Below are 27,071 nucleotides of genomic sequence, written 5' to 3' on the forward strand. Positions count from 1 at the left end.
GGTATTCGGAAACAGTTTTATTGGCCCCAGATGAACAGGGATGTAGCAAACTACTGCAGGGCATGTGCCGTCTGTCAGGAGCTGGGAAGGTCCAGGGATTCCCGCGGGGTTCCCTTAGGTCCACAGCCACTTAGCAGGGGAACCCCGCGTGGGCTGGCTGTTGACCTAACCAACCCACTGCCCGTTGTCAGCAGTCCCGGCAGACACCACGTCCGACTGCAGTGGCGCAAACGCCCTGTCCAGAATGGTCCATGTCGGGTCAACCCTGACGGTAGCAAACCGCGCCCGGTCCAGGGGAACCGAGCCACAGGCTCCAATAGGTTTTCCCGCCGCACCGGCAACCCGAGACCCGTCAGCCAGGTTGGCCGACACGCAGCGGGCAGCCGACCCCAGAACGCCAACGGGGAACTAGATCAGATCTCGCAGGTTAGCGGCAACGACACACATCTTGCTGATGAATGTCTATCTGCCTTCTCCCCAGGGAGGGCTGTCACGGACGGTTGAGGGGCCGCAGGCGCGTCCTGTAACCGCCCGTGAAGAAAAAGCGATCGCACTCGATTCCCTGCATCGATTGCGCTTCAAATCGATACCATCGGGGTTGAGTGTGTAGGGGGAGCTGAAGTCCTTTTCTTAGCAGAGAGAGCACCATCCTAAAGGCTGGATGGCTCTTTTGATATGCTAATGAGCCTGGGCCCAGAGAGTCCCTGGCTTCAAGCTGTGCGGATGGCCCATCCATCAGGTATAAGGTGACACCTAGCTGATCTCATGTAGATGGTAATTAACCAAGGGGTGATCAGGATGCCTAGGTGCAGCCAGGCAGGCTACAAATCTCCGGGAGGTCTTGACACCTTGCTCACTGGTAAAGATCAAAGGGAAGTCAGCTGTTAGGTTTATTCAGGATGTGTTCTAGCTGCTGAGTCTCATAGCATAATCCATAACTTCCCAGATCTGTCATATTTCTGGGGTTCCTGAGATGGCAGCTTCGCCAAACGTGGGGGAAGTGTAGCATGAGCCCCGGTGCTGGTTCTGAGGAAGTTTCAGAACATTCTGAGGTAAGGACTGCCAGTTAGGCAGTTTGAAAATGCCCTGATGATACCACAGGGGTCCCACCCCTCATGTCTGGTATCAGGGCGCTGGGTAAATCAAGACAGACCTGAAAATGTTAATAAATCTGCCCTGACCTGTACGGTTCTGTGAGATAGAGCCCATATATGGGTAGATATGATTTCTAGCCCCCAGGATAAGGGGAGGGCTCATCTCATCTTCTAAGGGGGTGTATGGCTCCCCGCCCTCACTCCCTCCTACTGAAGCAGGGGCATAAGAATGGCTGAGGACCCAAACTCAGTGTCCTCCAGACTGAAACATCTTGCACTCATCAGATGCCAGCTTTAGGATATGCTGGCATCCACCTGGTCTGAACTCTGAACTCAAATTGAAACCCAGAACTCTGTTTTCCCACAAAAAGGACATCTTTTCAGGAACTAAGTATTTTTCTCCCTTCTTTTATTTTTTATACTGGCTATTACTGTCTTAATAATTGTGATTTTAATAATTGTCTGTATATATTAATTATTTATATTGCGTGAATAAACGACTTTCTTCAAGTCATTCACTATCCGCTACCCTGCTTATCAGCACACGCAGAACTGATCCCGGGTCTCTGAAGATACACTACTGTTTGTTTGTTGTTGGCTAGACAGAATACCGTGTGTTTAACCGTTTTATTCGCAGGACTAGTCAGTCAGTTAGTGGGCTCCACGGTCCCATGGTAACCGCGGTGGTGACAGTTTACTCTGAACCAGTAGGTGACGTTGTAATTACCCGTGTCTCACAGGCTCCCTTCTGAATTGTCTGCGGCTAATTCTTAACGGTTCCTGCGCATTGACTGCGACCAGAGTTTGCACGATCTGTGCGCTGGCACCGTTTAGAAGGCTAAGTGCGGTCAGCCACTAGGGCTCCTGTGACACTAACTTATATGATGAATTCTGGATTTACAATACTTACATGTCAGGCATGTGAGAAAGAAACAAGATCTTAACTATTTAGAATAGGTAGCATGCAACCATGTAAGAATCATATTGTTAATCTGTTGAAATAAGTGCATCTTAATCACATTTATATAAGCAAAAAATGTATGTTCCCCCTTCCGATATTCAAATATGTGGGGGTTGTTTGATGCTGTAAACTGCAGGATAAGTGTATCTAAGCCCCTGGTGCTGAAGTTAAGTCCACAGGGGCATAGATACAGGATGCAGCAGTGCTGGACAGTTTAAAGTTCGGCCAAAAAAGTGATCACTCTACTGTAACATTTTTGGTATCAAAATATTTGCAGTAGGTTTTTTATTTAAGCTGTTACCTGAGGTTATTAAATATCATTTATTATTGCAGGAAGCTGGAATTATCAGTCCATTTCATCTTTACTTCAACCCGGAGCTAATATTCAAAAGGCTGCAGGTAAGTCTTTATCTTTCCAGTTCCCTAAGCAAGATACCCATTTAGTTTAAGAAGAAATATTGTGGCTAGCCTAATGGAATCACAGCAACTGAATGCACAACAAAATGAATCACTGGCTTCTGAACCTCTCACAGGTAGTTTTCATTTAGGCCAAACTGTGTATTCAGATGTGCTGGTGTATTGCACAGATACACCTGTAAACCCAGAGCAGGGACAAGGTCCTCCAGCACCCAAGGCTGAGACACCAAAGTGCGCCCCTCCATCCCTCCCACCCCAGCCGTCACACACTGATTGCTATTAGACTAAGAGGGCCACAGGGCCCACAACCTCCCCAACACCTTAATATCTAGTTATATGGCTTGCAGTCACTGCTATGTATCCCCTTTTCTTATTTCTTTCTGCTTCATACACAATAAGGAATGGCAGCTGAATGAATTGTGCGCCCCCTCCTACATTGCGCCCTGAGGCTGGAGCCTCTCCAGCCTATGCCTCGGCCCGGCCCTGTGTAAACCAGGTCCTCCAACATGCCTACAGTAGTCTCAGGCAGGTGACCATTAGCTTACAAATGATATTGCGGCTGTCATTTTGTGGAGGAAGAGAGGGGGTGACCAGGTTTAGGTGATAACTATGTAACAGTCATTTTTTCTAAGTTTTTGTAACTTATTTATTATTTGGTATTTACACCTTATTGTCGCCTGGGAAAAAACAGCTGCCTGACATCATTATTATGCATTTATATAGCGCATCTTCCTCAGAACTATACAGAGAACACACTGCAGTCACACAAGTAAGGCCTCTCACATGGGAGGCTTAATTGTGCACTTGTCAGGTGGTTCATCCTCCCAGTCATGAGTGTCTTCGGGTTGCAATTATTGATGGACACGCAGTGGTGTTACCTGGCAGCAAAAAACAGGACGTCACGTCTGAGCATGCCATGTATAGATGTGACTACATGTAAGGGGAGGGGCCTCTCCACCACTCATACCAAATGTCAGTGCTCAGGAGCATCTTACAGGCAGTGAATTCACACTCTTCAACCTCCTGTGTGAAAGAGGTTTAACTGTTCCTGAGGATTTCACAATCGAATCCCTACCACAGTCAAGGTCTAATGACCCTAGCACAGTCTAAACACCATTTTTGGGGAAGAAGGGGGTGGGGACATATTATCCAGTTGACTGTATGTTCTTGGTATGTCACAGTACATGGACCGCTCAAAGCATTCCAATGTATTCCAACCCACAGACAGTCCAACCTCTTGGACGCAATCAATGGGCTGAAACAGCTGAAATTGACAGGCTAGAAGGGAGCTTGTGAGCAGTGTTGGGAGAACACCTAGATGTTCGGGTTCGCGAACGTTCGCCGAACATCGCCGCGATGTTCGGGTGTTCGCGCCGAACTCCGAACATAATGGAAGTCAATGGGGACCCGAACTTTCGTGCTTTGTAAAGCTTCCTTACATGCTACATACCCCAAATTTGCAGGGTATGTGCACCTTGGGAGTGGGTACAAGAGGAAAAAAAATATTTGAAAAAGAGCTTATAGTTTTTGAGAAAATTGATTGTAAAGTTTCAAAGGAAAAACTGTCTTTTAAATGTGGAAAATGTCATGTTTCTTTGCACAGGTAACATGCTTTTTGTCGCCATGCAGTCATAAATGTAATACAGAGAAGAGGTTCCAGGAAAAGGGACCGGTAACGCTAACCCAGCACAAGCAGCAGAACACGTGATGGAACAGGAGGAGGCGCAGGAGGAGAAGGCCACGCTTTTTGAGACACAACATCCCAGGCCTTGCATGAGGACAAATAGTGTGCGGATATAGCAATGCTTTTTGCCGCCATGCAGTCATAAATGTAATAAAGATGAGAGGTTCAATAAACAGGGACCGGCAACGCTAACCCAGCAGCAGCAGCAGCAGCAGCACACGTGATGGAACAGGAGGAGGCGCAGGAGGAGAAGGCCACGCTTTTTGAGACACAACATCCCAGGCCTTGCATGAGGACAAATAGCGTGAGGATATAGCAATGCTTTTTGCCGCCATGCAGTCATAAATGTAATAAAGATGAGAGGTTCAATAAACAGGGACCGGCAACGCAAACCCAGCAGCAGCAGCAGCACACGTGATGGAACAGGAGGAGGCGCAGGAGGAGGAGGCCACGCTTTTTGAGACACAACATCCCAGGCCTTGCATGAGGACAAATAGCGTGCGGATATAGCAATGCTTTTTGCCGCCATGCAGTCATAAATGTAATAAAGATGAGAGGTTCAATAAACAGGGACCGGCAACACTAACCCAGGCCAGCAGCAGCAGCAGCACACGTGATGGAACAGGAGGAGGCGCAGGAGGAGAAGGCCACGCTTTTTGAGACACAACATCCCAGGCCTTGCATGAGGACAAATAGCGTGCTGATATAGCAATGCTTTTTGCCGCCATGCAGTCATAAATGTAATACAGATGAGAGGTTCAATAAACAGGGACCGGAAACGCTAACCCAGGCCAGCAGCAGCAGCAGCACACGTGATGGAACAGGAGGAGGCGCAGGAGGAGAAGGCCACGCTTTTTGAGACACAACATCCCAGGCCTTGCATGAGGACAAATAGCGTGCGGATATAGCAATGCTTTTTGCCGCCATGCAGTCATAAATGTAATACAGATGAGAGGTTCAATAAACAGGGACCGGAAACGCTAACCCAGGCCAGCAGCAGCAGCACACGTGATGGAACAGGAGGAGGCGCAGGAGGAGAAGGCCACGCTTTCAGACACAACAACCCAGGCCTTGCATGAGGACAAGAAGCGTGCGGATAGCATGCTTTTTACTGCCATGCAGTCATAAATGTAATAAAGATAAGAGGTTCCATAAACAGGGACCGGCAACGCTAACCCAGCAGCAGCACACGTGATGGAACAGGAGGAGGCGCAGGAGGAGAAGGCCACGCTTTCAGACACAACAACCCAGGCCTTGCATGAGGACAAGAAGCGTGTGGATAGCATGTTTTTTGCCGCCATGCAGTCATAAATGTAATACAGATAAGAGGTTCAATAAACAGGGACCGGAAACGCTAACCCATCACAGATAGTCATTGTTCATGTTACTTGGTTGGGGTCCAGGAGTGTTGCATAGTCGTTTCCAATCCAGGATTGATTCATTTTAATTTGAGTCAGACGGTCTGCATTTTCTGTGGAGAGGCGGATACGCCGATCTGTGACGATGCCTCTGGCAGCACTGAAACAGCGTTCCGACATAACGCTGGCTGCCGGGCAAGCCAGCACCTCTATTGCGTACATTGCCAGTTCGTGCCAGGTGTCTAGCTTCGATACCCAATAGTTGAAGGGTGCAGATGGATTGTTCAACACAGCTACGCCATCTGACATGTAGTCCTTGACCATCTTCTCCAGGCGATCGGTGTTGGAGGTGGATCTGCACGCTTGCTGTTCTGTGGGCTGCTGCTGCATGGGTGTCATAAAATTTTCCCACTCCAAGGACACTGCCGATACCATTCCCTTTTGGGCACTAGCTGCGGCTTGTGTTGTTTGCTGCCCTCCTGGTCGTCCTGGGTTTGCGTAAGTCAGTCTGTCGGCGTACAACTGGCTAGAGGAGGGGGAGGATGTCAATCTCCTCTCTAAAGTCTCCACAAGGGCCTGTTGGTATTCTTCCATTTTGACCTGTCTGACTCTTTCTTCAAGCAGTTTTGGAACATTGTGTTTGTACCGTGGATCCAGAAGGGTATAAACCCAGTAATTGGTGTTGTCCAGAATGCGCACAATGCGTGGGTCGCGTTCAATGCAGTCTAGCATGAATTGAGCCATGTGTGCCAGAGTCCTGCCAGAATCCTCATCATCCTCTTTTGAGCGTTGTGATAGTTGTTGTGATGCATCATAGTTGTCACCTTCTTCCTGGTCTGCTTCTGCTGACCATTCGCACTGAATTGTGGAAGTCCAACGTGCACCGCTCTGGCCCTCGTCAGTGGTGGCAGGAAATTCCTGCTCCAACTCCAGCTGTTCCTCCTCCTCTTCTTCGTCATAGCTGCTGGGGCCAGCGTTTCCTGAGGCGCATGGCCTGATGTTGGTACCATCACGCTGATCGTTTTCTCCTTCAGATTCCCCCAGTTGCATCATGACAGCTGTTTCCTTGATTTTCAACATTGACCTCTTCAGTAAACACAGCAGTGGTATGGTAATGCTGACTGAAGAGTTGTCACTGCTCACAAGCAACGTGGATTGCTCAAAATTTTGGAGGACTTGGCAGAGGTCCAACATGTTGGCCCAATCGGATCCACAGAAGCTTGGCAGCTGTCCGGATGCGCCTCGGTACTGCGCCGTCATGTACTGGACCACTGCACTCTTCTGCTCGCAAAAGCGGGCTAGCATGTGCAGCGTAGAATTCCAGCGCGTAGGGACATCACACAGCAAGCGATGGTGGGGGAGATTGAAGCGCTCCTGCATCTTGGTGAGTGCCCCCGAAGCAGTACTGGAATTTCTACAATGTTTGGCCACTCGTCGCACCTTCAACAGAAGATCGGCCACGCCTGGGTATGTCCTCAGGAACCGCTGAACTACTAGGTTCATCACGTGCGCCAGGCAAGGGATGTGTGTCAGCTTAGCCAACCTTAAAGCGCGAATGAGATTACTCCCATTATCACACACAACCATGCCCGGTTTCAGGTCCAGCGGTGCCAGCCACAAATCCGTCTGTTCCTTTATTCCCCTCCAAATTTCCTCCCCTGTGTGCTGCTTATCCCCAAGGCAGATCAGCTTCAGCAACGCTTGCTGACGCATGCCAACAGCTGTGCTGCACTGCTTCCACGATCCTACTGCTGCTGGGTTAGCGTTTCCGGATGAGGTACAGCTTTGAGATGCGTTGGAGGAGAAGGAGTCAGAGAGGTAGATGCTGCTGTTTTTATCCAGTGGGAGGGACGGCAGTGCAGCTGTTTGCGGCGTGGGCAACACCCGCGCCGTAGCAGGTGAGGAATCGCTGCCAGGCTCCACAAGGTTCACCCAGTGCGCGGTAAGGGAGATGTATCAACCCTGGCCGAACGCACTCGTCCAGGTGTCAGTGGTGAGGTGAACCTTGCAGGCAACGGCATTCTTCAAGCTTCGGGTTATTTTGCTGACTACGTGCTCATGCAACTCAGGCACTGCAGAGCGCGCAAAGTGGTAGCGGCTGGGAACCACGTAACGTGGGATGGCCACTGACATCATGCCCTTGAAGCTGTTTGTCTCCACCACTCGATTTGGCAGCATTTCGCAGGCCAGAAGCTTGGCTATGCTGGCTGTTACTGCCACGGCCCGGGGGTCATTTGCTGGCAATTTCCTCTTGCGCTCAAACATCTCCGAGACAGACAACTGAACCGTAGGGCTGCACACTGAAGGGCTGTTGGTTGTTGTGTTTGATGAACACCGGGAGACCTCAAGAGCACTACTCCGGAAAGTGACAGTGTCAGCGTCGTCTGATGTTTGTGAATGTTGTGAACCACACAATGGCTGGGCTACTGCTGCTGCTGAGGCGGGTCTGGTGGTGAGTCTGGTGACCCCAAGGGAGGCAGTGTTGCTGGTACCCTGTCCTGCCGCGTTTGCCCACAGAGTGGGATGTTTGGATAGCATGTGGCGGCTCATGCTGGTGGTGGAGAGGTTGTTAATACTTTTCCCCCTGCTCAGGCGGGTCTTGCACACCTTGCAAATCGCCATAGTACCATCCTCAGTGCAGTCTTCAAAGAAAGCCCAGACTTTGGAGCACCTGCCTTGCTGGCGATTTCTGTTTGCGCCTCTTTTGCCTCTCACTTGAACTTCCACGCTTGTGGTGCCTGAAATTTCGCGCCGCCTACCTTGTGGCACAAGGCGAACTCGTGCAGCATGGGTTCTTCAACAGACTCATCTGTGCTGCTGCTACGACGGCGATGTTCTCGTTCACAAACAAAATCTGGGTCTATGTCCACATTGTCCATACCCTCCTCTTCCATCTCCTGAAACTCGTCATATGTCATTGTGGGGGGCCGCCGCCGTGGAGTAGAGCTCCCCAGAACAACCTCTGCACAGCTCACTCCAACGTCGTCTTCCAGATCTTGTCGGCCGACCTCCTGCAATTGCAACCCCTCCTGCCCAACTTGCTCTGGGATTTGGGTTTCCAAGTCCTCCTCGGACTCGCCTTGTATTTCAGTGCGCGGTGCATTTCCCACAGTTAATGGTTGTGAATCCGGGCACAACATTTCTGGCTGTTCCTCCATTAACCTTTGAAAGGTGGAAGTTTGTTGGGCTGGGAATAGCTCCTGCGAATACCCCATTGTGTCCTGAGGTAATTCATCGGACTGGTTATCTGGCAGTTGTGTGCGTGGTGTCGCTGCCGGTTGTGTCAGCTTTGTGCCCACTGGCTCCTTGTAACTGGCTGAGGACTCGGACCTCGTGCGTGATGTGCTGGTGCTGCTTAACCCACTGCTGGACGCTTGAGAGGTCATCCAAGTAATTATCTGGTCCTGTTCTTTTGGATTTGTGAGGGTTGTTGTCCTGGACAACATGGGCGGTATTGAGTGGGTTTTCTTGGGTGCTCCCCTGTGGCCTGTACGTGAACCGTCAGGGGAAACACCTCTTCCCTTGCCCCTCCCTCTTTCACCGGATTTCTTGCTCATTTCACTTATCCTTAAAGTACACGCTGACTGGCAGCAGTACAGTGGCAGTACAGAAATGCTATACAGTGGTGGGTGAGCGGTGTACCACTATTCCCAGCAGCGACACAGAGCACAATGCTATACAGTGGTGGGTGAGCGGTGTACCACTATTCCCAGCAGCGACACAGAGCACAATGCTATACAGTGGCGGGTGAGCGGTGTACTACTGTTCCCAGCAGACACAGAGTGGCAGTAAACACAATGCTATATAGTGTGGCTGAGCAAGGTACACAGAGTGGCAGTAAACAGAATGCTATATAGTGTGGCTGAGCGAGCGGTGTACTACTATTCCCAGCAGACACAGAGTGGCAGTAAACAGAATGCTATATAGTGTGGCTGAGCGAGGTACACAGAGTGGCAGTAAACAGAATGCTATATAGTGTGGCTGAGCGAGCGGTGTACTACTATTCCCTGCAGACACAGAGTGGCAGTAAACACAATGCTATATAGTGTGGCTGAGCGAGCGGTGTACTACTATTCCCAGCAGCGACACAATGACTGGGGGGACCCTGGCTAGCGTGGCTGGAGCGCGAACTACCCTGCCTGCCTACCCAAAGCTAAACCCACAGACAAATGGCGGAGATATGACGTGGTTCGGGTATTTATTTACAGTTCGGCCAATCAGAGCGCGTTCCGGTCCGAACCACGTGACCCGTTTGGCCAATCACAGCGCTAGCCGAACGTTCAGGGAACGTTCGGCCATGCGCTCTTAGTTCGGCCATGTGGCCGAATGGTTTGGCCGAACACCATCAGGTGTTCGGCCGAACTCGAACATCACCCGAACAGGGTGATGTTCTGCAGAACCCGAACAGTGGCGAACACTGTTCGCCCAACACTACTTGTATGTTACAGTAACACAAATTACACACTATTACTGGGTATAAATCTGCCACCACCTCTGTAGAAGGACAGAGGACCTACTCCTAAGACCTACGAATAAAAAACGGTTAAAACACACAATTTTATCTATCTGGCTACACGGACAGTAGTAGCGACTCTTCAGAAAGCTAGGATGCATTCTGTGTGGCTGAATAGTAGGTGTAGCTAAGAAATTAAATGACTTTAGAGTCTTTTATTAATAAATGAAATATAAATAATTAATATATCCAGAAAATCATTAAAATTAGGTCCCTAGGCTAGCAGCAGGCTTTCATAACGATGGTAATATGCTCCTCCCTGTATGCATCCTGGTTTTATTGAAGATAGTTTTGGGGTGGGTCAAAGCCTCCTCCGGTTTACAAACCAATCACAGTCCATCTACTTGGAGAGAGATTTTTAGGTTTAACTGCGGAACATTAAGTCAGAAACGATAAATGCCATATTTGTGCTGATGACAGATTCATAATCCTCAGAATATGATTATTCTTAGGATATCAAACTTGGACAGTGTCACATGTTCTGGCACTAAGCAGCTGAATAACTTGGCAGCTGGGTATGTCAGCGGCATAAAATATTTAGCAGATACAGACCAACAAAATGATATACTTTCCATACCTATCATATGTACGGTATTCCTTAACCACTTCCCGACCACCGTATATACAATTGGCGGCCGGGAAGTGGACCCCGCAAGGAACGCCGTATAGACAAATGGCGGCGGTCCTTCTGTCATTTTCCGCTTACTTGTGACAAAAAATAATATCTTCTATGAACTCACTATGCCTTTCAGTGAATACTTTGGGATGTCTTCTTTCCAAAATGGGGTCATTTGGGGGGTATTTATACTATCCTGGAATTTTAGCCCCTCATGAAACATGACAGGGGGTCAGAAAAGTCAGAGATGCTTGAAAATGGGAAAATTCACTTTTTGCACCATAGTTTGTAAACGCTATAACTTTTACCCAAACCAATAAATATAGGCTGAATGGGTTTTTTTTTTTAATCAAAAACATGTTTGTCCACATTTTTCGCGCTGCATGTATACAGAAATTTTACTTTATTTGAAAAATGTCAGCACAGAAAGTTAAAAAAATCATTTTTTTGCCAAAATTCATGTCTTTTTTGATGAATATAATAAAAAGTAAAAATCGCAGCAGCAATCAAATAGCACAAAAAGAAAGCTTTATTAGTGACAAGAAAAGGAGCCAAAATTCATTTAGGTGGTAGGTTGTATGAGCGAGCAAATAAACCATGAAAGCTGCAGTGGTCTGAATGGAGAAAAAGTGCCTGGTCCTTAAAGCCCACGGTCCTCAAGTGGTTAAACAAGCAAAAAAATCATATACTACATTTATCTCCAATAGCTGCAGAATGGCTCCAGCATCTCTAGGGAATACCAAATCTTGAATAGGCCCCCTGCTGTGGGCTTCCTGTATTCTAAGCAGTTTAGGCCACATGGTCCTATTCAGATGGTTTTCACACGTACCCGGGAATTAAGACTCCTTTGAACCAGTTAATGGAATACAACACTTACGGTAACCTGGCAAGTATTTCATGAAAAGAGAACCTCTGCTTGTCAGCTGAGATAACAGATTCCCAAAGGAAGACCCCAAGACTGCACTCTGCTTAGGACTACACATACAATTTGGATTGTATCATTAACCACGATTGGTGCAGAAAACCGATTGTGATTGTGCTTTTCACGGCTCTTCCGTGACAGAGCCTATCACGAATGCATGCTAATAAGAATATAAAGGACTGGCATTGTGTTGACAAAAGCCAAATGCTAAAAGTTGTAAACAGACATTAAATGGCAGTGCAAACATTTTTTACAAGTTAAAACTTAGTGTGGATGTAGCTGCATATCTAATACTAGGTACACTCGATACAATTTTCTGGCAGATTTACCTGCCAGAACGATTTTTTCCAACATGTCCGATCTAAATTTCGATTGGTTTTCTGATCGCTTTCCATAGAAGTGAAAGGAAAGTCGATTGGAAAATTGAGTGAAATTCAGATTGGACATGTTGGAAAAAAATTGATCTGGCAGGTAAATGTGCCATAAAATTGTATCGTGTGTACCTAGCATAACCCTTCATCCCATCGTCCTGTTCTTTTCCACTGGACAATAAGACAGGGGCAATGTGGAAGAGGCAAGACATTCCCTAGACCATGAAACGCCCATTTGAATTGGGTGAGTGATTTCACAATGAAAATGTAGATTATTACAAATATCTATAGGACATCATGTTTAATAATGGAAAGCATATTTCAGGAATACTAAATTGGATTTCAACATGAACAAACCAACCATGGCTTTTTTTCTCCCTCACAGATTTGGCGACTTCTAACCAACTTCCTGTACTTTGGAGATATGGGATTCAGTTTTTTATTTAATATGATTTTTATGTATCCTTTTTTTGTTTTTTTACAAGCCAGAATCTACATTTTGTATTAACCTAACATTACTAATGGAATACTACAGATACTTTATGCTTTAATTCAACTTCAGTTGTATTACAGAAATGTATAGCTATATGAAAAAATCTTTTAACAGATAAAAGATTTTAAAATGACCAGCTGAACATCTGTCATTACTTACTTTACAAAGTGCTGATAATAGAATTGCATTATCATGACCAGACTTATTCTATAGAGGAGGGTTTGTCAAATACATAGTGGGCTGAAATCGAAAACTGGGACGAAGCCTAGATGTCTAGCGGATACCTCCTTGCCTTATGAAGTTCCCTGATGTCTAATGCGCCCCCTTCCTCCCCTATACAGTTATCTCATGTCTAGTGCCCCCCTCTATACAGTTCCCCCATTGTTTCTAGTGGTACTACCTACCACCCATGTACAGTTTCCTGGAGTCTAGAGGCCCCTCTGGCTTCATAGTTTCAGTGTTTAGCCATATAGGCTTATCACTCACTAGTGATGGGCGAACATCCAGATGTTCGGGTTCGAGAACGTTCGGCCGAATGTCCCGATGTTCGGTACGTTCGTGCCGAACACCGAACATAATGGAAGTCAATGGGGACCCGAACTTTCCTGCTTTGCAAAGCCTCCTTACATGTAACATAGACCAAATGTTCAGAGTATGTGGACAGGGGGGGTGGGTATAAGAGGAAACTTTTTTTTTCCGAAAGGACCTTATAGTTTTTGAGAAAAACGATTTTTAAGTTTCAAAGGGAAATTGTCTTTTAAATGCGGAAAATGTCAGTTTTTTTTGGCACAGGTAACAACAATCTTGTATTATTTTCAAAGTAAAGCAATGAGTTTTGTCGCCATGCAGTGATTAATAAATAGAAATGGGATATTACAGAAAGTGGCAACGCTAAGCCATCACAGATGTTCATGGTCCTTGGTCGGAGTCGGACTCGGGGAGTGTTGCGTAGTCATTTCCAATCCACGATTGATTCATTTTAATTTGTGTCAGCCGGTCTGCATTTGCTGTGGAGATTGATTCATTTTAATTTGTGTTGCCGATCTGTAATGATGCCTCCGGCACCACTGAAACAGCGTTCGGACATAACGCTGGCTGCAGGACAAGCCAGCACCTCTATTGCGTACATTGCCAGTTCGTGCCAGGTGTGTAGCTTAGAGACCCAATAATTGAAGGGTGCAGATGGATTGTTCAACACGGCTACGCCATCTGACATGTAGTCCTTGACCATCTTCTGCAGGCGATCGGTGTTGGAGGTGGAGCTGGGCGATTGCTGTTCTGTGGGCTGCTGCATGGGTGTCAGAAAATTTTGCCACTCCAAGGACACTGCCGATACCATTCCCTTGTGGGCACTAGCTGCAGCTTGCGTTCTTTGTTCCCCTCCTCGTCCTGGGTTTGCGGAAATCAGTCTGTCGGCGTGGAACTGGCTAGAGGAGGAGGAGGATGTTAATCTCCTCTCTAATGTCTCCACAAGGGCCTGCTGGTATTCTTCAATTTTGACCTGTCTGACACTTTCTCCAATGAGTTTTTGAACATTGTCTTTGTACCGTGGATCCAGAAGGGTATAAACCCAGTAATCCACGTCGTCCAGAATTCGAACAACGCGCGGGTCGCATTCAATGCAGTCTAGCATGAATTGAGCCATGTCTGCCACAGTCCTAACAGAATCCTCATCATGTTCTTCTGAGCTTGACGCACCCTCATCATCATCACCAGCATCACGCCGTCGCCCACCTTCTTCCTCGTCTTCTTCTGCTGTCCATTCCCGCTGAATCGTGGAAGTCCAACGTGCACCGCTCTGTCCCTCGGCAGTGGGGGCATCCAAGTCCTGCTCCAACTCCAGCTGTTCCTCGTCCTCTTCTTCAGCATAGCTGGGAGGACCAGCGTTTCCTGACGCAAATTGTCTGATGTTGGTATCACCATCACGCTAATCGTTGTCCTCTTGATATTCCTCCACTTGCATCCTGACTGCGGCTTCCTTGATCTGCAACATTGATCTCTTCAGTAAACACAGCAGTGGTATCGTAATGCTGACTGAAGAGTTGTCACCGCTCACAAGCAACGTGGATTGCTCAAAATTTTGGAGGACTTGGCAGAGGTCCAACATGGTGGCCCAATCAGATCCACAGAAGCTTGGTAGCTGCCCGGATGCGCCTCGGTACTGCGCCGTCATGTACTGGACCACTGCACTCTTCTGCTCGCAAATGCGTGCTAGCATGTGCAGCGTCGAATTCCAGCGCGTAGGTACGTCACACACCAAGCGATGGTTCGGTAGATTGAACCGCTCCTGCATCTTGGTGAGTCCCTCCGAAGCGGTACTGGACTTTCGGAAATATTTGGCCACTCGTCGCACCTTCAGCAGAAGATCTGCCACGCCTGGGTATGTCCTCAGGAACTGTTGAACAACTAGGTTCATAACGTGTGCCAGGCAAGGGATGTGTCTCAGCTTAGCCAACTTTAAAGCGCGAATGAGATTGCTCCCATTGTCACACACAACCATGCCTGGTTTCAGGTCCAGCGGTGCCAGCCACAAATCGGTCTGTTCCTTGATTCCCTTCCAAATTTCTTCACCTGTGTGCTGCTTATCTCCAAGGCAGATCAGCTTCAGTAAGGCTTGCTGACGCATGGCAACAGCTGTGCTGCACTGCTTCCACGACGACCCTATTGCTGGGTTACCGATGCCGGATGAGGTACAGCTTTGAGAGGCGTTGGAGGAGAAGGAGTCAGAGTCGAGATTGGTGCCTCTGAGGGACGCCGGTCCAGCAGTTTGCGGCGTGGGCAACACCCGTGCCGTACCGTGAGGAGGAGGAGTCACTGCCAGGCTCCACAAGGTTCACCCAGTGCGCCGTCAGGGAGATGTATCGACCCTGGCCAAAGGCACTCGTCCAGGTGTCTGTGGTGAGGTGAACCTTGCAGGCAACGGCATTTTTCAAGCTTCTGGTTATTTTGCTAACCACGTGCTCATGTAACGCTGGCACTGCAGACCGCGCAAAATAGTATCGGCTGGGAACCACGTAACGTGGGATGGCAAGCGCCATCATGCGCTTGAAGCTGTTTGTCTCCACCACGTGATATGGCAGCATTTCGCAGGCCACAAACTTGGCTATGCTGGCTGTTAGTGCCACGGCCCGGGGGTCATTTGCTGGCAATTTTCTCTTGCGCTCAAACATCTCGGGGACAGACAACTGACCCGTAGGATCGCACACTGAAGGACAGTTGGTTGTTGTTGTCGTGGCCGTTGAAGACTGGGAAACGTCAAGAGGACTGTTGCGGAAACTGACATCGTCGTCTACTACGGATGTTTGTGCACCACGTAATGGCTGGGCTGCTGCTGAGGAGGGTCTGGTGACAACGGAGGCAGTGTTGCTGGGGGCTGGAAGCGAGCCGCTACCCTGGCCTTGCGTGTTTGACCACAGAGTGCTATGTTTGGCTACCATGTGGCGGCGCATGCTGGTGGTGGAGAGGTTGTTAACATTTTTCCCCCTGCTCAGTCGGGTCCTGCACACCTTGCAAATCACCATGGTAACATCCACCCTGCAGTCTTCAAAGAAAGCCCAGACTTTTGAGCTCCTGCTTTGCTGGCGAGTTTGCTTCGTGCCTCTTTGGCGTCTCACTTCTACGGCTACGCCTGTTGTGTCCGAAATACCCCGCCTACTTTGTGGGACACGGCGAACTCTTGCAGCAGTGGGTTCTGCAGCAGACTCATCTGTACTGCTGCTATCCCGACGGCGAGGTTCTACTCGATAATCCGGGTCTGTGTCCACATCGTCCAAAACCTCCTCTTCCATCTCCTCATCTGTGACTGTGTCTGTGTGCAGTGGACTAGAGCTCCCCAGAACACCCTCTGCGGACCTCACTCCCATGTCTTCAAGATGTTCTTGGTGGACCTCCTGCAATTCCAATTCCTGCGCACATTGCTCAGGGATTTGGGTGTCTTCGTCCTCGCCTTGCATTTCAATGAGTGGTGCAGTTTCCTCGCACAATGGTTGTGAATCCGGGCACAACATTTCTGGCGGTTCCATTGTTTCTGGGGGTAGGAGTGGGAATAGCTCCTCCGAAGAGCCCATTGTGTCCGGAAATAATTGTTCGGACTGGTTATTTGGCCATTGTGTGCATGGTGTAGCTGCTGGTTGTGTCACCTTTGTGCCCACTGGCTCCTTGTAACTGGCAGAGGACCTCGTGCGTGACAAGGATGTGCTGGTGCTGCTGCTGCTTAACCCGCTACTGGACGCTTGAGAGGTCAACCAATTCACTATCCGGTCCTGCTCTTGTGGATTAGTGAGGGTTGTTTGTCTGGCACACATGGGTGGTATTGAGTGGGTTTTCTTAGGTGCTCCACTGCGGCCTCTACGTGAACCGTCAGGGGAAACACCTCTTCCCTTGCCCCTCCCTCTTTCACTGGATTTCTTCATTATGGTTGTACTGATCCCAGCAGTACACGCACACTGACTGGCAGTACAGTGGCAATAAGACAATGCTATATAGTATATACTGGTGAAGGACGGAAGTACACGCTGACTGTGGCAGTACAGTGGCAATAAGACAATGCTATATAGTATGTTATACACTAGTGACGGACGGAAGTACTACTGATCCCAGCAGTACACGCTGACTAGCAGTACAGTGGCAAACTGGCAATAGACAATGCTATATACTGGTGACGGAAGTACTACTGATCCCAGAAGTACACGCTGACTGGCAGTACAGTGGCAAATAGACAATGCTATATACTGGTGGCGGAAGTACTACTGATCCTAGCAGTACAAGCACGCTGACTGGCACTACAGTAGTATGACTAGGAGGCTGGGGGGCCCTGGCTAGCCTAGCTGGTGAGAGAGTCTAACCTGCCTGCCTACCCAAAGCTAAACCCAACTTCAAGTGGCGGAGAAATGACGCGGTATTTATTTACCCGAACCACGTGACCCGCTCGGCCAATCGCAGTGCGAGCCGCGTGTTCGAGCCCGAACCACGTGACCCGCTCGGCCAATCACAGCGCGAGCCGAACGTTCGGGGAACGTTCGGCCATGCGCTGTCAGGCCGAACATAAGTTCGGCCACATGGCCGAACGCATGGTCGAACACCACGAGGTGTCCGGCGGAGCCCGAACCGAACTCGAACAGCCCAAAATCCGGGCGAACTGGAACAGTGGCGAACACTGTTCGCCCAACACTACTTATCACTCAGGTGCACTCGAGCAAAATATAATGCAAAGTGGGTAATCCACTTGCAGGTCAGATTTGATGGCTCTCCAGCCAGATTTGGCGCGGCAGACCAGAGTTTGACATGTATGCCATAGAGTAACAACAATGTTTACAAATCAGTTGTATTTGTAATTCAATTATCAAAGTCTCAGAATTAGCATACACCTCTCAGTGTGCCTCTGACAATTGCACAACCTAAACCCTTAAATTGAAACTCTGACCAAGAATTGGACTTTATCCCAATCAGTAGCTGATACCCCCTTTTACATGAGAAATCTATTCCTTTTCACAAACAGACCATCAGGGGGCGCTGTACGACTGATATTGTGGTGAAACCCCTCCCACAAGAAACTCTGAGTAAGTACTCCTGGCAGTTTCCTGTCTGTGAACCTTGTTGCATTGTGGGAAATAGCTGTTTACAGCTGTTTCCAACTGCCAAAAAAGCATGCAGCAGCTACATCATCTACCAACAGTAAAAATGTCACAATGTAATAATGTCAGAATGTAAATCAGGGATTTAAAAGATTTTACAAAGGCAAACACTGACTAAATCATTTATACATAATTATTGTAAAAATGAAGCACTTTTTTATTACATTATTTTGACTGGAGTTTCTCTTTAATGCCAGTCTGGGGTGTAACTACAAATACTGGATGTCCCAAAGCAAACCTTCATCCTCCCCATGTTTACACCTCTCCCCGAACCCACGGTTCTCCATAGTCAGGGGCCCCATCTGACCAGGGTCATTAAAATGTGGCCACCATGACTCCTTCATTGCATCCACCATGACTTCCCCTACCCATAACTAGCTTTAGGAAGAGAGAGGGGGGGGGGTAAGAATCCTGGGCACCATATGGCCACGGCCCCCTCTGCTGCAGGGGCTGCTAATTATGCCAAAACACTTGCAAAAAAATAGGGGGTTTAAAGAATAGTATAGCATAGTCTTTAAAAGTCAACTGTAACAAGAGGGATATGGAGGCTGCCATATTTATTTCCTTTTAAACAATACCAGTTACCTGGCTGTCCTACTGATCCTCTGCCTCTAATACCTTCAGCCATAGACCCTGAACAAGCAATGCAGCAGATCAGGTACTCTGACATTGTCAGAACTGACATACTGCTTGCTTGTTTCTGATGTTACTCAGACACTACTGCAGCCAAATACACCAGCAGGGCTGCCAGGGAACTGGTATTGTTGAAAAAGGAAATAAATATGGCAGCCTTCATATTCCTCTCACTTCAGTTGTCCTTTAACAAATACTGTTTTTATATGCTTAATTAAAATACCTGCCCTTATCTAACTTGTATGACTTTTTCTAATTGAGCTCAATTAGCAAAAGACATAGGAGTTTACATCAATACTAGTATTGTGCTACTTACTCGGTGTCTAACATGTATAGGGAATTTTAAAACTACTACTAAAACTGATATGAACTTTTTGGAACTGCTCTAATACGTAAGGGTGAATGTTAAATTTTGATTACTGGTAAGCATATGTAAAAAAAATATTTGTTAACGGTAACCACTTCTAAACCAGTTTTTTTTTCCCCCTTAAACACCAGAGCAATTTTCATATTACACTGCTCCCATTTATTCACCATTAACTTTGTCACTAATCACACAGAAATGATCTATATATTGTTTTTTTTTTTTCACCACAAATTTGTCTTTCTTTGGGGGTACTTTTTGCTAAGAATTATTTTATTTTATATGCATTTTGTAGGGAATAATAAAAAAAAATATTTTTCACTTTTCGGCCATTACAGTTTTAAAATAAAACTTGTAGCTGTGGATAAAACCCGCACATGCTGCGATCAAGAGCGGGGAGGTAAACAACGCAGGTACGTGTATTTATGCCTCTTATTGTGAAGCGTTGTGCAGGGGGACGTAAATGCACGATACAGCGGTCGGCAACAGTTTAAAGAGACTCTGAAGCGTTATTAAAAATTGCTTTTTACCCTATATTCAACATGGGCATGTTTGCCCCTGCTAAAACGCCGCTATCCCGCGGCAGAACGAGGGGTCTTTACCCCCCAAACTCCCCCTGCAAAATCCACAACCAACTTGGTCGTGGATTTTGCTGCTCATGGAGGCAGAGCTAAAGGCTGTAGCTCTGCCTCCATGCGCGTCTATCAGCCAGCGGATCTCCGCCTCTCCCAGTGAAGGGTGGGGAGAGGTTATGGTCACTGATTCCTCTCCCCCGCAGAAAAAGCGACAGCTTCTCTCGGAAGCTTCGCTTTTCCTGACTCCTACGTCATTCTACGTCAGTGACATCATGTAAACAAACTCATGGCTGCCATCTTGTGGCCAAAAAGTAAAACTACAACTAAATGTAAAAAATAAAAATCAACACATATTTACAAAAAAAAAAAATTACTGTTTTCATTCCACCCTCCCAAAAATACCCAAATAAAATGTTTAATAAAAAAAAAATTACAATAAAAAAAACATGTAAATATTTACCTAAGGGTCTAAACTTTTTAAATATCAATGTAAAGATGATTTTTTTTTTTTTTAATTATAAGCTTGTAAATAGTGATTATTTCCAAACAAAATATTGTTGCCATACATTGTGATAGGGACATAATTTAAACGGTGTAATAACCGGGACAAATGGGCAAATACAATACATGAGTTTTAATTATGGAGGCATGTATTATTTTAAAGCTATAATGGACGAGAACTGACATAAAATGCATTTTTTCAGTTTTTTTCTTATTCTTCGTGTTAAAATGCATTTACAGTAAAGTGGCTGTTAGCAAAATGTACCACCCAAAGAAAGCCTAATTGGTGGCGGAAAAAACAAGATATAGATCAGTTCATTGCGATAAGTAGTGATAAAGTTATAGGCTAAAGAATGGGAGGTGAACATTGCTCGGATGCATAAAGTGAAAACGAATGAAGGCTGAAGTGGTTAAAGAGAAAATGAAAATTATCTCCTAGGAGATATCTCAGGTGAAAAAGTTAATTGCATTTGGCCCCATATCTCTTATACATAAAAAGTGACCTAGGAGTAACTTATAGCATATGGTGATAGAACTGCCAATGTTCCACTTTTCATTCAGTTACTCTATTAGGGCCCTTTTCCACTGGCAATCGCTAGCGTTCATGCTGAACGCTAGCGATTGCTGAATCGCAATTACCGGCGATTCCACGACGTTCGCGGCCGCGATTTTGCTATGCTATGCACTGCATAGCAAAATCGCGGCAATTATCGCTCCGCCGCGCGTTCGCGTTCCCGGCAAAAATGAATCGCGGTAGTGGAAATGACCTACCGCGATTCCCGTGTTAAAAAGCAAACCGTAGCGATTGTAAAATCGCTAGCGGTTTGCGTTTTTGCGATTCAGCCAGCGCAAACGCGCTGGTGGAAAAGGGCCCTTAGGGCATTTATTTACAGGACTTTACAGGCAGGATTCCCCCTGAAATTCCACCTGCACCATGCCACTTCCTATCCTCGGCTTATACTAGAGTTAATCACTTTTTCCTGTATTTTTGGGTTAAAGATGGAGGGTCGGCTTATATGAGTATATACGGGTATTCTTTCTGTGTATAACTTGTCAGATGCATGTATGTTAGATTTACCGTTTTTATTTTAATATAGGCTCACTTGTGAGTAGTTCTTCCCATTACTGCTCTGCAGTGATGAGGCCATGGATTCTATACCTGCCAAATGCATCATCATCATCCTGCATATGAATAAGGGTTCTCACACACCAGATGTAGCATTAAATCGCATTGAAACTGACGCACTAACCCAGTGATGGCTAACCTTGGCACTCCAGCTGTGACAAAACTACAAATCCCATCATGCCTCTGCCTCCCCGAGTTATGCTTAGAGCTGTCAGAGTATTGCTATGCCTCATGGGACTTGTAGTTCCACCACAGCTGGAGTGCCAAGGTTAGCCATCCCATCACTGCACTAACCCAATGCAACTTTTTTGCCATAGCGATGCGACTTTTTCCCTGTTTGCAGCCCATCTTTTTTTTTTCCTTCTTTCAGGTGGACCTACAATTTACAAAAGATCATTCATAGATATCTAACAATTTTGGTGCAGCATTGTACATTTAAAAGGAAGTCTTGAGGCATAATCAAATAAAATATAGATACTTATCTAAGGAAGGGGGGGGGGGGGGGGGTGAGGCTCTGGGTCCTATAGAGCTTGCACGTTCCTCTCCTAATCCCTGCACTGGCTCCCGTTAGTCTCCGACCAGTTGGATACTGCTCTCTTCCACTGCAGGTGGGCTTCTGAAGTCTTCAGGAGCACTTGGGCTCTGGAAGACAGGTCGCTCCGTACTGCGCATGTACGCTCTCGCGCATTGGTAGCCTCCCGCATCGGGAGATTTGAACAGAGGAGCCTGTGTGGGAACAAGTGGATGAGCAGAGGAACAGAAAGACTCTATAGGACCCAGAGCCTTCCCTCTCCTTAGGTAAGTATCTGTTTTCTTTTACGATAGAAATTATGTATACAGAGAATTTCAACAGGTATTTTACTGTCTTTACGTAAAGGTGTACAGAGGCGCCGGAAGGATAAAAATCACTAAAAGGCTTAAAAATTGTTCAAGTTGCGGTGGTGGACCAAACAACCATAAACAGACAAAAACTGTCAAATTTCAAAACATATATAACAGTTTATTCGATTACTCCCAATATAAGAGTCGCAACGCGTTTCGCAGGCAAGAGCCCGCTTCTTCAGGCAATAAGGGTCAGGAGCAATACACAGCGTGTAGTCTAAACGGAGCTTGGCACCTCTGGGACGACAGAGGTGCCAAGCTCCGATTTAGACTACACGCTGTGTATTGCTCCTGACCCTTATTGCCTGAAGAAGCGGGCTCTTGCCTGCGAAACGCGTTGCGACTCTTATATTGGGAGTAATCGAATAAACTGTTATATATGTTTTGAAATTTGACAGTTTTTGTCTGTTTATGGTTGTTTGGTCCACCACCGCAACTTGAACAATTTTTAAGCCTTTTAGTGATTTTTATCCTTCCGGCGCCTCTGTACACCTTTACGTATCCTGAAGTCCACCCTTGGTGGAAGGGTGTTTTACCCTACAAATTCCTTCTATCTACGGAGAGCGACGTCTTAATCCTGAGTGGGGACAGGCTTGTTCTCCCCACCTGCCTGAACAGTGGTTGCTTTGGAAGCAACCCTGGTTTGTGAGTATATTACTTACATACATAATACATCCCACCCCCTATTAATACATACTACACTATATTGGGCTCTCGGTCTTCTATCTCTCATTTTACTGTCTTTGCTTAATCTATACACTTCTGTTTGGACTGGGTAACATAGAAAAGTCATTAGGTGTTCCTGGCCCTCCTTAGGCCATTTTAGTGGTTTAAATACTGCATTGTTCTTAGTTTCCTTTACAGATACTGGCTTCTTCTAGGTACAGACACTGCAAAATGCTTGAGGAGGCATCATTTCGTGGTCGTACTGCAGATTTTGTATTAATGTTTCTTTTTGGAGGATCTCTCATCACTGTATCCTTTGTAGAGCTGTTAAGACAAATAGAACACAAAGAAGGGACACCAATGGAGCCACAACTGGCATAATACCTGTGTATGTGAGTGGAGTAAATAATGTCATTTAGTACTGTACTTAAACTTTAGGCAACCAATGTAATTGCTTCAGGGAAACTTCTGACTGCTGGGAGGGGGGACAAAAAAATCTGGGTAAATAATTATCTGGACAGGTGAATAAGTAAAGTGTGGGGATTAGAAAGATGCCAGTGTGTCAGATGGTAGGCTACAGAGGACGATGCGAGGAGACCCTGGACAAGATTTGAGCAGCATCTTCCTCCAGCAGTTCCTTAAGGTATTTCAGATGGTATTTAAGATTTTATGCACGCTAGTGGGAGGAAGGCTACGGAATTAAAGAACAAATGAAGTGAGAGGGACATGGAAGCTACTATATTTATTGCCTTTTTAAATAACCAAGATAGATAGGCAGACCAGGGTGGCTCGATGAAAATATAATTGTCCTCTGATTATAGGACATTTCCAAAATGAGACAGAAGTGTGTGTGTGTTGTGTGTGTTGTGTGGTGTGGTGTGGTGTGGTGTGTGTGTGTGTGTGTGTGTGTGTGTGTGTGTGTGTGTGTGTGTGTGTGTGTGTGTGTGTGTACACTCCTTTCGTTTACATATAATTAAGGCGCCCGAAAATTTTGGCGCAGGGTAAAGTAAAAGAATAAACAGAGCTCGCCCTGCTCCTGCAAAAGTCCTGGCGGCATTAATTACTAAAAGCCCTCTAGGCCGCCATGGGCTTTGGGGTAAGACTTTACTCAGCTGCAAGCTATTGCTTTTAACTTTATTGTAATTCGGGCTTCATCTTTTGACTGTACCCAAATTACTGACTGAGGGTCGCTAAAGTTGTAATTCACATTACAGCCCATGGTGGTGCCTGGTGCGCCAAAATTTCCAGCGCTGCTTTTGCACGACTCGCTCCTTTCATCCTTAACATAAAACAAGCTTTTTGGTCTCTTTTCCAGCCTGACGTTCTTTAGCCAGGCCTTTACTCACATGCTGGTGTACATTTGGTGTCGCAGGAATCCTTCCATTCGGCTTAATATCCTTGGCATTATTACACTTCAGGCTCCTCTCCTGCCTTGGGTTTTTCTGGGTATTTCTTTGCTAAATGGAGACTCCGCCTTTACCGACTTCCTTGGTAAGAGTTATTGCTTCAGCATTTTTTACTGAAGTTGCAATAGGTTTTGAATGGTAACTCCGTACATGTTATAGAAATAGGTCGGATATGAGAACAGATTATGGAAAGTTATAGGATTGGAGATTAACAGCAGTTGTCATCATTTCCCCCCTTTTTTAACACATCTTGCCACCTTATACGTCCGTTCCATCCAGAAATATTCTGGCATCCAACAAGCACAGCAATGGGACATAAGTAGAGCGGTTTCTTATCTGGACTTTACTGTAAAGCTGCAGAAATCCACTGAATTGAATGTACAAGGTGCACCAGACAAATAACATTCAAACCATAGTTGCCATTAACGCAGACTTAAAGTGAACTTGAGGTAAGAGATAGATGGAGGCTGCCATACTTATTTCCTTTTAAGCAATACCAGTTGCCTGGCTGCCCTGCTGATCCTCTGCCTCTAATACCGCTATAGCCATAGACCATAAACAAGCATGCAGCAGATGGGGGGTTTCAGACAATATTGTCAGAAGTGACAAGATAAGCTGCATGCTTGTTTCTGGTGTAATTCAGACACTACTGCAGCCAAATAGATCAGCAGGGCTGCCTGGTAACCGGTATTGTTTACAATAAGTATGGCAGCCTCCATATTACTCTCACCTCAGATTCAGTTTAAAGTGGAACTCAAACTCAGAATATCCTCTCTGCTGTAAAAGATTAGCCACAGCATGATAACCGTTATGGACAAAAAAAAAGTCTTCATTACAATTTATAGAAATTCTAAATAAATGAAGTTCACAAGTTGGTTTCACTTTGCAGGAAGCAATGAAATGGTTAAGCCTAAAGCCTTGTACACACTAGCAATTTTGATAGGCCAATCATTGGTCAATTTTACCACCTCCGTGTAGTGTGACCATTTACCTATATAGTCTGCATAGAATTGAAAATCTGTTTGGCCCTCATACGACATGGAGGTGGTAAAATTGACCAATCATTGGCCAATCAAAATTGCTAGTGTGTACTAGCCTTTAGTGTTGCCTTGGCAATCTATTCACAGCTATGGATAATAACTAGACACTTTGATCTGGCCAGAGCCATTCCTCTCTGTCAATTGCCTTGTGCCAGACTGAATTTTATTAGTAACGCTGCCGGTCAGGAGTTTTCAATTTGGTTGATCTATTTCTATTTACAGGTGCAATATTGCGCCCTTTTCCACTAGGAAGAGCCCTTGCAAGTGCAATCATGCTTCATTTGCAATTGCACAATATGCACTTTCCACTCACCACAATAGTGCCATTGGAAACAAAGCGTGATTGCACCGAAAATGCGCAGACCAGTGACTACCATTTGGGTAAAGACGCAAAAAATTGTGCTCATGGAAAATGAGCACTACAATTTAAATTTAAATGGCGTTTTCTGTTGTGATTGCCAAAATGGCAGCAAAATAGTGGAAAAGGTCCCATACAATGTATTATTTAATTTTAACAATGCATCATTAGGTGAGCATGCCAACACATCTTTTCTTTTTAATGCTTTACCACAACCCCACTTCATTTTTTTACCTGCATTTGGGAGCTGGCATGTTAAAGACATTTAACTTCAAAGCAAAAAAAGGTTCATTCCTACACCACGGTATGTCTGCATACTCCGGTTTTATTGAAACCACACAAATACATCTCATACATCACTGGAGGATCATAAAAGAAATTTCCTGAGCATTAAACCTTTGTGAACAAAATTATTTCATGACTGGATTAAAATGTTTAGATTCGGCTTTAGAAGTGTATGGATCGGGGCATAAGTGCAGCCAGAGGGAACATGGATATCTAATTTTATGTAACAGCCACTCAGAGATCATGTGGAATTCAGTATGTTTATGGGGCAGAACACAGATCCGTGGTAAAGCTGTTTTCTGACTCTAGAAGTGAGGGCAAAAGCAGATTTTTTTTTTTTTTCAGTATTAAGAATTAGTTCTAGTATAGATGGAAAATGTGTATACAGACCTTAGGTCAAAACGACCCATGCATTATTGCTGGCACAAATTATGACAGCTATACAATGTTCACCATTTCCTTTTCAGGCATTGCAGCTGGACATTCATACTACTTTCTAGAGGATGTTTACCCCAATCAGCCTGGAGGAAGAAAGCTCCTAGTAACCCCTGCTATTCTGTAAGTATGAACGCAGGCATAATGGCATGTCTCCATTCCAATCATTTGTTTACATATACCTCTGGCAAGAACTTTAACAGCTCTCTTAGTGCCAATGATCGCTTCTTGTTTGCTGAGAATTTACAGCCAGAACATCCTGTGCTTTATATCCATATAAAGATACTAAGGATAACATACGGAGAAACAACACTAAGTACATGCTCACCTCTTTCAGCATACATTGGAGAGAGGGTTCATAAATAGGGATATCAATGAAGATGCAAATGATTCAGTTGATAAAGGATTATGCAGATCTTGTATGCAAATGTATGCAGTTTGAAAATGGACCAAACGCTGCCAAGGTAAAGGTTCCACTGATTTCTTTTCAAGCTGCATACATTTCTATACAGAATTTGCATGATCCTGCATAAACCTGGAACTATTTATTGACCTTTCCTATTTATAATGGAAATTGCACATTAATAAGTATTTGCTTAACATGTACCTAAGAATCACAGCAAACGATTTATAATTACCTGGGACATCTTGCAGAGCCCTGTGTGCTCCCAGTCAGCCCCCATAAAATCCATGAATGAGGCAGTTGGGGACTACTGCACATGTGTAGCCCTAGCTGCA

At 46.0% G+C, this 27,071-nt stretch overlaps 1 protein-coding gene across 2 annotated transcripts in view; it reads left to right on the plus strand.

Annotated features, from left to right (window-relative positions):
• The window catches only part of DERL3 (derlin 3), a 74,845-nt gene that overhangs the window by 27,271 nt on the left and 20,503 nt on the right, over positions 1-27,071 (plus strand). For both annotated transcript variants that reach the window (XM_068271560.1, XM_068271561.1), the window contains exons 2-6: positions 2,389-2,454; positions 12,322-12,395; positions 23,025-23,118; positions 24,105-24,300; positions 26,366-26,456. In XM_068271560.1, coding sequence (XP_068127661.1) covers positions 2,389-2,454; positions 12,322-12,395; positions 23,025-23,118; positions 24,105-24,300; positions 26,366-26,456 — 521 coding nt within the window. The remainder of the gene's footprint in view (positions 1-2,388; positions 2,455-12,321; positions 12,396-23,024; positions 23,119-24,104; positions 24,301-26,365; positions 26,457-27,071) is intronic.

Source organism: Hyperolius riggenbachi, chromosome 1, assembly GCF_040937935.1.
Source record: "Hyperolius riggenbachi isolate aHypRig1 chromosome 1, aHypRig1.pri, whole genome shotgun sequence".
NCBI classification, from domain to species: domain Eukaryota; kingdom Metazoa; phylum Chordata; class Amphibia; order Anura; family Hyperoliidae; genus Hyperolius; species Hyperolius riggenbachi.